Source organism: Lontra canadensis, unplaced genomic scaffold (assembly GCF_010015895.1).
Source record: "Lontra canadensis isolate GAN:19392208 unplaced genomic scaffold, GSC_riverotter_1.0 scaffold49, whole genome shotgun sequence".
NCBI lineage: Eukaryota > Metazoa > Chordata > Mammalia > Carnivora > Mustelidae > Lontra > Lontra canadensis.
In genome coordinates, this window is record NW_022631043.1 from 14,255,782 (window position 1) to 14,268,044 (window position 12,263).

The window sequence follows — 12,263 nt, forward strand, 5'->3', positions numbered from 1 at the left end:
AGTTCCTAAAAAGCAAAATCCCTCTTTAGCACCCACCACATGGAAAAAAAAAGAAAAAAGAAGTTAAATCTGCGTTCATAGAAATAGCTGCAATTCAGTGAATTTTATCTTTGCTTGGTTTCTACATTGACTTGAACTTCAAGTTGCACAACTCAGGTATGTATTTATATTGAATCCACACAGAACAGTGTGGAGGGTGTGTGTGTTTCATGTAGGCATACTCCATATACATAAATCACCTGTGTGTAAAAATAACAATCTGTTCATTTGGCTTTAATGGCTGAATGCCTTTTAGTTGTTCTAAAAAGCCTCTGGAAGTAGGATGTGTAAAAACTCATTTGAATTTTCTGTTGATCTTTGCATTTGCCAAGTCTTTGTTCCAGAGAGCCGCAACTGATTCTGGGTTGTCTTGAGCAAAAAAGGAATTTATTAGAGGGTTATTTTCATTATTTTTCAAGATTGCAAGTTTCAAGAGTGATAAGCAATTGGTTGAGCTTCTTGGACCATGTAGCTTCCCCTAGAAGTACCAGAGGCGGGTAGAAAGCAGCAGGAGACAGGTACTTAGAACCACCCACCCCCCTCACCCACCAATGTGTTACATATTCACTTCAAATGGAAGATGGGGATGCTGGTAGGAAGGGTAGGAACTGATAGCCCAGCAAGGGATAAATATGTTCCATAACTTTTCCACAGACCTTGGGAATTACTTAAAAAAAAAAGTAATTTCTGGCCTGAAATTATTTTATAGTTTTTCTCATTTCATTAAAGTAAATTTCAGATGTATCCATCAAAATTCAGCAACTAGTCAAGTCTTCTGGTTTTGTTAATGCCGAATGAACAGGAAGAGTCTGTTGTTCAGTTACGGAAACAAGAAAATATAGTGGCATTTGGAATCAATATTGAGTATATACCGACCACTTTGGTTCATTCATTCATGTAACAGACACTGAGCACTATGTGCTTGGCAGTATACTTGCCCACTTCTGCCTCTTGCTAGTGCTCTGTCTCTAGACAGAGTACTTAACTCTCTAGTCATCAGTATCCTCCCCTGGGAAAAAGAAAAAAAAAAAAAAAGAAAGATGGTTAATATTGCCAGATAAAGTATGAAAGACATAGCATGCAAGCATGTTGAGTTTAATCTCAACAAACCTGTGGAAAGAAACAGAGAATAATAATGGCAGAGCCAGGATTCTAACTGGTATTTTTTGATTCCAGAGCCTATCTGATCCTCTGTAAGTAATTTTTCATGCTGGTTACACCAATTAAAACAATATATTTTAAGTACTTAGTATGACATATAGTATGTAACAGTAATTAGTATGGTGAATAGATTTGAAAATATCGTCACGGGAACCCTTACAACACGACACACAACACTCTGCAATGGTTCTGGAGTGTATGGCTCAGACTACTGTTAAGATATTGTTTGTTATTTTGGATTGTTATATGTGATCATCACATTCATAGTACGTAATTTATGTTAGAATGTAAATAGGTTATAGGTTCAAATATGTTAATTATGTAAAGCGATGGTCAAGAATAACCTGAGGGCCAAGATACTGAGAGGCAGCATACAAGTAACACTAAGTAAAAAACATCCGGCGAGGCAGGGAGCCCAAAGACGACAGATATAGTAGCCCACTGACCGAGGGGAAGGGCAGGACCCTCCCCTCTCGATGGGATCCTGTCGTCCAGGCTCCTAATAGTCACTTCTCATTTCAGAGCTGCACCCAACCGAGCAGAATAAAAGCTTCGAGATGGAAGATTCAGTACTGTGAAGATTGCAATTTCAATTTATTCTCTCACAGTTATGGAGGTCAGAAGTCTAGAATCAAGGTGTCCACAATTCTGTTCCTCCTGAAGCGTTCTGGGGAAGAATCCACTTCCCTGCCTTTTTCAGTTTCCAGAAGCTGCCTGCATTCCTTGGCTCGTGGCCCCTTCCTTACATTGCTGCATCCTGCCTCAGTCATCACAGCTCCTCTTCATACTGCCTCCCTCTTCCAAGCACCTCTGAGATCTTAGGGGGCCAACCTAGATAACCCAGGATACCCTCCTCCCATTTTGAGATTTTTAATCACATCTGCGAAGTCCCTTTTACCATGTAAGATAACATACTTAAAGGACATGGACATATTTGGGGGGCATCATTTAGCCCACCACAGTAGGAATTCTATTTCTACCCTTTCATTCCTAGCTGTGCATTTTCTGTCTATATGGGACATGGCACTGTGTAATAGGGGTTTAGAATGTATACTGCTTCCTGGCGGATGGCACCTCATTCACTAGGCATTATCTCCAAGCCTTAGTTTGGTTTCAAAAGGTTTTTCCAGGCGCACCCGAGTGGCTCAGTTGGGTAAGCGACTGTCTTTCAACTCAGGTCATGTTCCCAGGGTCCTAGGATCGGGTCCTACATCATGATCCTTGCTCAGCGAGGAGCCTGCTTCTCCCTCTCTCTCTCCCTGCTACTCTGCCTGCTTGTGCTCTCTTTGTCAAATAAATAAATAAAAATTCTTTAAAAAAAAAGTTTTCCCACCACTCCACCAAGCCAGCATTTTCTAGGATGGGATAGGACTGGTGAATCACAAGGCCATGTGTCCACTGAAACACCTTTGCTGTAAATCAGATCCCTAGGTTGGAGGCAATATTACGTAGGATACATACTGATGGATCAAACACTTGTAAACCCTTGGATAGCGATGCTGGCCAACACCCTGTGGGCAGGAAAGGCAAACTCATCCATGCAGATGGGAAGAAGTCTAGTCAAGGTGCATCACTGCCCTTCTGCGACAGAAGACAGAAGTCCAGTGTAATCCACTTGCTACCTTGAGGGAGGGTGTTGTCTCAAGGGCTCAGTGCCGAATGCTAGGGGGTGGCTCCTTGGTGAGTAGAGGCCATGCTGCTAGCATCTTGCTAACCTACATCCTTCAACCGACCTTATTCATGAGCCCATTATGCTATTGGGGCAGCTCATGACTACAACTGCTGAAATTAACTAGTGAAGTCTTTTTACTTGTTTAGTTCCTCTTGTGTGATTCAGGTCTCTGGTAGGCACTGCAATACAAAGACCTTTACTCATGTATCCAATCCCGGAGACTTCTCCACTGCCTCTTCTCCCGGCTTCCTTGTCCCTGATCTAATCTTTCCCACTCCAGGTCCCTGATCAACTCATCGACCTATCTGACATTTGTCATAAAGGTAATTCTTACTTCAGGCCACTTCTCTTCCTATACAAAGTGGACAACCAGAAACCCTGCCAATTTTGCCTTTTGGGAGGATTCCCTTACTTCTGAGGAGGGCTGTCAGGTGGCAGCCATCTGTTTCTTGTTCGCACCCATATTCCAAGAAAACCTATCAGTGAATTTAGCTGCGCATTTCTGTCCTTCATCAGCGAGCCGGAAGAGCCTCTCAAGTGGCCAAAATGTGAGCGGAGCAAAGGGCACTGATGCAAGAGTTATAAATATGACACAAGAGTAGGCCACCTGCCTGTGCACCTATTCATTTCCTCTGGCCTTGTCATCCATCCCAGATGCGACGCTTCCATCTTATGATGGACTGACTTGAAGGGCCTGGCGAAACTCAGCTTGTGATGGGCAACACTGGCGACAGGGTTACCTGATGTCCTAAGAGATGCTCAGACTCTACCTGGCATGCAAGAGCCATTTCTGGATGATACACAGTTCTCCACTGCTTATTGCCTGGCATTGCTACAGATGTCTACGTAGGACTACCTTGTGATTTTCCCATTGGGGCTCGCCATCAACTCCCCTGGCTCACAGATACTCGTACCACACAACCCCCTGGATTGAATGACCCGTGAAATAAAGCTAATTACACTGCAGCTTGTACCTGATTTAGAGCCTTTATGTGCCGTGGATCCCACTGAAAACCGGCAGCCCTCTAAGTCACCTAGTATCTGAGTCAGAGCAGCATTCCCAAGTTCTGAATTCCCACAGAGAAGCAGAGAGAGGTTGGTGTGCTTCCTTGGTAGAGGAGTACTGATGACTGGGAGAGATGCAAAAACTTCTTCTTTACTGCAAAGGAGCTATCTTAGCATTCAAGCAGACCAGCAGCCCTAAAAATGTCACTATTGTAACAGGTTGCTGTTTATTAGTGATTATTTTCCATCTTTGAAGGGCAATACACTAGTTTTTTATCCGACCTAATTAGTATGATGCTACAGACACACTAGGTTAGCGTGATACTCTGTGGGATGTTCTGATGGTCTAGATCTCCTCAGACCATAATATGATGGGAGAGTGGAGTCCTACATAAATGCGAACTGCATCTTACCCAGCTCTCGGGACCCAGGTCCATACATACCCTCATGGCTCCTGGTGGTACATGTTGGCTAGATCCTGAATTCCCTTTGACACATGGTCCGGCTGAAATTGTTGAAAGTAGACCCCAAAGTGAGGAAAGGAGCTGTAGGCTGTAGCTGCTTCATTGTGGTGTTGTGGAAATGTAGTCTTATTCATAAAGTTGTGTTACCTTTATTGGAGTTATGAAACTATGCATATGTATAGCTTTGGTTTAAAAAAGTAAAATTCAATTACTAAAAGAGAAACTAGGACAGTCTGTCCACCTGAATCTACCTACCTAATGGTGTACGTGCAGCTTTACTGCATGGGCCATTCAATCCAGGAGACAATATGATACGTGTGGTGTGTGTGTGGGTATGCATGTATGGTGTGTATGGTGTGTGTGTGTGTGTGTGTGTGTGTGTGTGTGGTGCAGCTATGGTATGTACCAAAATACAGTTTTAACTTCATATTCATTATTTTCTATTTGCCTTTGATTCAACCTTGACCTTTAAAAAGCCAGAGAGACAAATAGCTATTCTGACAGTTTGTGGCCTCTCTGAAATTATGTGGTTGTTCATCAAGTAACCTGCCAGGTATTATCATATCCAATCAGAAAGATGCCATTGTATTTATTGTTAATATTTTTATATTCAGTTTATGATATAGGTAGGTATACTTAGCACAGCAGTGGTAAGAAATTCTCATGTGCTTTATATGTTGAAATTTCATGTCAGCTTAAGTTCTTGTATGTATTTATTACTGCTAGAGTGAATTTCTTCAATGGTTGTGAAAGCTAGTAAATTTATACATTAATTATTATAAACATCTAAATAGTTAAAAAAAAAAAAAAAAGCTACACAAAACCCATGAACAAGCCCCCTCAAGGCACTGGACACAGGCAACAGACGACCACCCATGGGAGATGCGAACCCACAAGGCGGACCACTGACTTGCTCCATCTTACTGCCTGGAGAAAGTTTCTGGGCTGTGGCTTGAGGGGGAAGGCAGTGGGAGCCCAGCAGACTCCCAGAGGTGTGGAATGACCAGTCCCAGGAGCCCAGGAATGAGTCCCGAGAGTGGAACGCCAAAGTGGAGAGAGCTACAGACAACTCCGGACATCTGCTGACCATTCTCCTAAAGCAGCAGCCAAGTAATGACCAGTACACACAACACACACAAGAGGAAACAACCAGAGGCCAAGAAAATGACCAGTTTTACGCTTGCCCAGTGAGAAGTAGCTGCACCCTGAGGCTGTTCAGAATAACATATATAGGGTTTCTCCTCACATGTGCTTGTCATATGGGAGAAAAGTGAATTAAAAATGCTATTTATTAGTTTGTCATCATTTTAAATTTCTTATTTAAAATGCGTATGTTATATTCCTATATCAACATATGCATATAATTTATTAAAATTACGAAGTTAATGAACCAAGCAACTGACAGTCGAGGGAGTTTAATAGAATTATCATTACTGGTTTTGAATCGCAACCTCTCCATCAAGTGAGTGCGTTACCCAGCAACTAATCCTGATGCTCACAAAGGAAGCCTTCAGCACCTGGACACATTCCTGGACTGAGGTGACAAACACTCCATGAGCTTCCTGATCCTTTCAGTCTTTTTTCCTTGGTTCCATTAGCTGCCTCTTCCTGAGCGGGCCAATCCAGCAAGTGCTCGGAGAAAACTGTAATGCAAATGGACACACTCAAGGTGGAGACAAGGCTTAAGCGACCCTTGTTTTCTTCCATCCACAACTTAAGTCTGGCTCATTCTTTAACTCTCAGTTGAAGCATCCCTGCCCCCATCTTCCCAGGGACACTCTCCACTGCCCCCAACTCATATCTCCAGGCATGGATAGCTGCTTCACCTGGGTGTGCCTGTAAAAACCCATTTGTCTCAGTACTTTGTACCACTGTGCCCATGTCACCAGAAGTGATCCTACTGTGGGCAGGACTCAGCTTAGTGTTTTGGGTTTTTTAAAAGATTTTTAAGTCTTCACACCCAACATGGGACTTGAACTTACAACCCTGAGATCAGGAGTTGTGTAGCATATCTACTGAGCCAGCCAGGCGCCCCTCAGGACTCGGCTTCACTCACCACTCACTCTGGCCCTCATCACAATGCCTAACAAAGAAAGGACACAGTACATGCCAATTAATCAATGAGTGGCTTTTCAAAATAAGGACATTCTACTTTAACTACTAAAGCAAATGCACAGCAGTTCCTCACACCCAAACTGGGAAATGGTAGTTCACCTTCTATAAAGACTCCTAATGAATGAAGTATTCCCTGTGTGCCAGTCATGGTGGTGATAGTCCCTGTACGTTAACTCATTGAAAGCTAACGAGTTGTTCACCCATATGTACAGATGGGGAAACTGAATCTTGAGAAGCTGCCTCAGGTCACAGACAAGGGAGAGAAGGCAGGAGGTGTATGAGTTGAACCTCAAGTCTACGAACACAGAACCCACGTCAACCTTCTGGCATCCCTGAACCCTCAAGGCCTGATGTGTCTATTGCAGGGCGCACACATTCATTCCAATGTATCTGACTTCAGGAGCCTATCCATAGCTTGCGGCAGACAGGTGACTCCTCAGCCCCCGGACATGTGGCTCCCTGACTCACCTTCCTCATTGCTTCTCCCCTGCCTTCCTTCCTCCCCATATTGGCTCAAGTCCCAGCATCGCATTTCTAGTCTGAGGCTCAAAAGCTGCAGGCACACATGTGAGAAGAAACCCCATATGTAGAAGAGGAGATGATTAAGGCAAACAGGCAGGCTGCTCTGTGGGGTGGGAATGGAACAATCAGGCCCCCTTCTGTGGTGGGATCACATGATAGCTAACATTTCCTGGGGGCATACTGTGTACTGGACACTATTCTTTTTAATCCTTATAACAACCCCCGTCTTCAACATATCTCTCACTGTTTCTTCTCCTCCAAATTATCTAATGACGATGTCCAAACATTTTCTGAGCAAGCTTTGCACCTGCATTTTTTTTTCTCCTTCTACTAGCATCACCCTGACTCCACTTCCCAAGATATTACCCAGTTTTTAAGAATGAGTTCGGACACGACCTCTCTGAAAACTTCCCCATTCTCAGAACTTTCCTTCTCCACCTCCACACTTCTAGGTCATGCTATTACTTACATGGTACTTAACGTATTCCAAGTCTTTCAGTTTTTGTGTTATTTCTGCTGCTAGGTTGTAAGCTCCTCAGAGACTGGGCTGTATCTAATGCATCTGCAGTTCATATATACACAACAGGCTCACCGATCCTGTCCTTCCTGACGCTGTTAAAAGCAAAGGGCAAGCAGCTCTAGCCCAACCCCAGTCAGCCAAATGCGACATACAATTGTAATCCCGATAAAGCCACACTTCCCTATGTTTCCTTCATCAAGAAAACAAGCCCGGATGGCTTCAAAGTGCACCAAAACAAAGCTCTGAAGTGCTTCTCAAAATTAGTCATCCCAAAGGTAAACAGTGATTCTCTGCAATTAGTCATTCCAGTGGTAAACAGTGGTGCTGGCAGACAGCCATAAAATAAGGTGAGGCTTGAAAAACTGCAGAAGATCTCACATTGCGTATAGCTCCTTATGTTGGCCCTGATGTCCACCAGAGAAAAAAATATGAAAAGGGAGCTTGAGCCCTGATAAACGTAAGATTTTAATTTAAACTTTTAAAATAGGTAGCTTAGGGATGCCTGGGTGGCTCAGTCAGTCAAGCACCTGATTTTGGCTTGGGTCATGATCTCAGGGTTCTGGGATGGAGCCCAGCATTGGGCTCCCTGCTCAGAAGGGAGTCAGCTTCTCTCTCTGCTTCCCCTTCTCCCTCTCCCCAACCCCACCTCTCATGCTCACGTGCTCTCTCAAAATCTCTTAAAAACAAAACAAAACAAAACTAGCTTATTGCATAAACTTAAGGCTGGAAATCTAGTTCCCCCGTAATTTAAAGCAGTCATTCTTAGCCTCTTTTCTACAACAAACCTAATGTATAAGACGTCTTCCCCAACACTCATTTAGAAATGCTAAAGGGAATGAAGTTAATAAAATAGAGTAATTCTTAACCTCTTCCTTCCCTAATCTAGTCAGCCTTCATAACAAAGCTGCACCATCTGAGTGCTTTGATTTGGGCTGTACTGCTTAGTCCCGTCGATTTCATATCTCAAGTCCACTTCCCACTGCCAGCATCCTAGTCCAAGCTACCCGGACTATATCCTCCCTGGACAACCACAGAAGCCTCCTCCAAGGTCTCCCTGCTTCTAGCCTGGCCCCACTCGGGTCGGTGTTCCACACTGTAGCTGGAGTGATTTTGGAAACAGCACTATGTCTTTCACTCTAAAATAACCAATGCCCTGTGTACAACTGCTTATTAGACAATAGCCTATAAAATCATTCAAAAACACCCTCATTTTGCAAGTAAGGAAATCCAAGGCCAAAAGAATACTGGAACCACATACCAAGGTAAGACAGGACTGAGGTCAGAATTCACTGTACAGACCTCATTTCAGGGAGCCATACTGCTTCTCCCCGATATGCAGTTCATTCTCATTGTGATAATGGAAGACAAACAAGATGACTTGTACTGATCCAGAACCTGCTTTCAGGGACATAAAATATTAAAGTAGGCTTCCAGGAGAAAAGAGAGGTGAGAACCCCGCCTAAACTTATGTATTAAGGGTCACTCACATATAGATCCTTGTGTCTCACGATCCACCTTCTCTAGCCAACTAGAGGACGGGGCGGCATTCCAAATCCAACACTATGTGATCCACGTGGGGAGCATAGGATTTCACTGGCTGGATGTGCAGGATTTGTGTCTTCCATGGTGTCCCGTGCACCTGCTGAAGAAGGGTGGCAAGACGAGTTTCTGCAGCTTCCGCCCACCTCTGCCACTCTGGTTTGGTGGCTGCTGATAGCCTTTTCCCCCTAGAATCCCTGGTTGCTCCATTTGTACAATGGTTGGTGATCATTTGCTGAGGATAAGGCAAATGTTCCTTCTCCATTTCACTGCTTCCTGGAGGCTGGCGGTTCTTGCCTGGGTAAGATTCCACATTTTGGTGGATATGCAAAATGCCCCCAGCATCCCGCCGCAGCACTTGGCAGGCAATGGGCCAGCCTTCTTCAGAACTGGGAATCAGCCCCAGGTTCACCCGGTCTGCAATGTTTGAGAGCTTCAGTTTTCTGTTATCCCCAAAGTGTATTTGGCACCGATCTGCCACTCCATTGATATCAAGGTTCTTTCTCAGCGCAGCTACAGCGTGGGGGTTCCACTCGCAGGCATGGACGAAGGCAGCGCCAGCATGGACGAGGAAGGGCAATGTAAAATAACCAATCCCTGCATAGAGATCCACCAGCACTTCTCCAGCACAGAGCAGCGATGCCACTCGAAGCTTCTCAGTGATGTTTCCGAAGGAGAACATGCACCGGGTCACGTCAAACTTATATCGGATCCCATTATCCAGATGCTCTACCCAGCCATGGTCGCCCAGCAGCAGAGTCACTGCTGGCGTTCGAGCGCCATCTGGGGATACCCGCCCTCGTTTGGCCACACGATGGACGCCAAGTGCCGACGCAACAGTCTCCCAGAGTTCTGGTTCCAGATGTTTCCATTGCTTGGCTTGGAAACAGTCCTCGCTCAGCAACAAGAGGTCGCCATGTCGTTGCCAAGACCGGGGCAAATCGGCCTCCAACTCAGCTGACCACGTCACTCCCCGGCCCTCTACCCAGCGACTCACTTCAAGACACAGCCTTTGGGCCGGTGAACAACCCTGGGCCTTCTTTGAGGGAACAGGATCCAGGAGCTGCGTTACTCTACAGGTGCTGCCTGGAGCCACACAATCCCTCAGCTCGTGCAGGTGCTGCTCAGGGAGAGTCTTTCCCAGCACCGGCAGCGCCACCGTGCCATCCGGCATCTTTTCTACACGGTGCCGTCTGTCCAGGAGTTTCTGCTTCTCGAGATATTCCCTGTATCGCTGCGTAAACCGAGGCTCAGTCACAACCGCGACAACAGCCGCAGGCTTCCCACCTTCCCTTTCCATGTTGCTGCCCCCACATCCTCTCGGATTCCCTCCGCGAGACTCCCTAAGACTCCACTCACCCGGCTCAGCATCCCCACCGCCGCTACAGGACGAGCGGCGTAGACGCCGCGGAACCGGTGTCGGAAGTGACGTCAAATGGGCAGGCCGGAACTAAATACTGAGGCGCGCGGTGACAGGTAGCGTCGCCGTTGCCGTGTGAAGCCGCTGCCGCCCTCTTTGTTGTGGTTGACTCCGCTCTTGCGGCCGCCCAACAGAAGATTTAACAATAACAAGGAGTTCTGTGGGCTTAAAGACGTACCAGTTAGTCGGTATTCTCCAGAACCCTCGTGCATCTCTTCAGTTCTGCTCACGAATCCAAAGAGAGAAGTGCGCTTAGGAGGATGGGCTGAATTTGGAGAAAGGCCTCCCATAGTCTCAGGCGGCTCTCAGATCAATGTCAGTAGCCACAGCATTTGCTGCAAGAGTCATTCCCTCCTCATTCCCTTTTCTTGTTGAGATAGTCGTCACCGTCTCACTGTCCTGCAGTATCAAAAACCAAAAAAACAAACACAAAAACCCACACGTGTTTGGAAGTCAGAAGGATCCGAGTAAATCCTATCACCTCTCAGAACCAGAATCGTCACCTGTAAAATGAGACTTATACTAACTTTCTCAGATGACTGCCATGATCAGAGATATTATATGTAAAACACTCTGAACAGTGGCTAGCGAAGGGTAGATACTCTAGAGTTATAATATGATAAGTTGAAGTGGTTAGATAGTAGGTATTTAATACCTGTTGAAATACTTTGATATAGCTAATGAGGACAAAGAAGAATTCCCCTACACCTAAATTCAAATAATGGAAAATAAGAGTTGGAAAGAAGTCCTCTTCTTTCTACTTACTTCTCACCATTCTACACAGCAGGACATTGAAACCCAGAAAGGTTAACATTCATTAAGTTCCCCAATTCAGGTCTCTATGGGAGGCACAAGGTTACAGCTAAAACAGTTTCTTATTTCGTGACACCTATTCAGTCAATCAGAGTTGTTGTTGTTGTTGTCAGTTTTGTCTCTATGTTTAAAATTGAGATTCCATGGAGAAAATATCAAGTGGGACAGGGTAGAAGACCCTTTTGGTGTCCCATATAGCTTTTTTATTTCATTTTATTTATTTATTTATTTATTTATTTATTTGACAGAGATCACAAGTAGGCAGAGAGAGAGAAAGGGGGAAGCAGGCTCCCGGCTAAGCAGAGAGCCCAATGTGGGGCTCGATGCCATGACCCTGAGATCATGACCTGAGCCAAAGGCAAAGGCCTAACCCACTGAGCCACCCAGGCGCCCTCCCATATAGCTTTGAGACTCACCATTCCTATATATGCCAATCCAATGGCTTCTAACTGAAATCACTTAGGAGTCTGCCTGATGGCTTTCTCTGCTCACCAGAATTGGCTTAGCACATGTCCAGGGAAGGCCAGAAATGCTGGGGAATTACTGCCCATCCATCCCCCACCTCTTGAGAGCACTCCTCAACCAGCAACTGATGGAAGTTGGTGAATAAATTTTCCAGCTAACGCACACCTTAGTTGGAATACTTCTAAGGTATGTTCTCTACTGTCTCCAGGGTTCTCTAGGACTTCAGTTTTTCAGTAAATACTGAAATAGACATAGACATGCCTGTCTATGGCAGGCATGTTCAATTTCTCTTTCCTCTTTTTCCCGGATTATTTCCATCAGTATAGAAAACACTGCCACTTTCCATCTTTAATAACCTTTCTGGATTCTTTACTTCTACTGATATTTTCAAGTTTGTATTTCCCACCACTCCATATCTCCCACTCCCAACTCCAATACCATTTGTGTCTTTAATATCTCAACTTGGTGTCTGATAGGTGACTCATATTTAATAATTGTAAAACATATTTCTTTCCACCATTGATCCCA

The 12,263-nt window shown here is 44.9% G+C and overlaps 1 protein-coding gene across 5 annotated transcripts; it reads right to left on the reverse strand.

Annotated features, from left to right (window-relative positions):
* Positions 1–541: 541 nt before the first annotated feature.
* TRMT12 (tRNA methyltransferase 12 homolog) lies at positions 542–10,441 on the reverse strand. Of its 5 annotated transcripts, none has more exons than XR_004384534.1 (3): positions 8,986–10,441; positions 6,398–6,424; positions 542–1,048 (listed from the first exon to the last, which is right to left on the reverse strand). XR_004384534.1 is itself a non-coding variant. In XM_032873583.1 (2 exons), exon 1 carries the CDS (start codon positions 10,335–10,337, stop codon positions 9,027–9,029), a length of 1,311 nt encoding a protein of 436 aa, XP_032729474.1. In that variant the 5' UTR covers positions 10,338–10,441; the 3' UTR covers positions 542–1,048; positions 8,986–9,026. The 5 variants fall into 5 exon arrangements, 3 of the variants coding, with proteins under 3 accessions (XP_032729474.1, XP_032729476.1, XP_032729477.1); XR_004384535.1 differs by lacking the exon at positions 542–1,048 and adding an exon at positions 5,161–5,984; XM_032873583.1 differs by lacking the exon at positions 6,398–6,424.
* Positions 10,442–12,263: the final 1,822 nt, after the last annotated feature.

Excerpts from the sequence above, each read along its gene's own strand:
- TRMT12 (XM_032873583.1), bottom strand. The coding sequence starts at position 10,337 with ATGGAAAGGGAAGGTGGGAAGCCTGCGGCTGTTGTCGCGGTTGTGACT.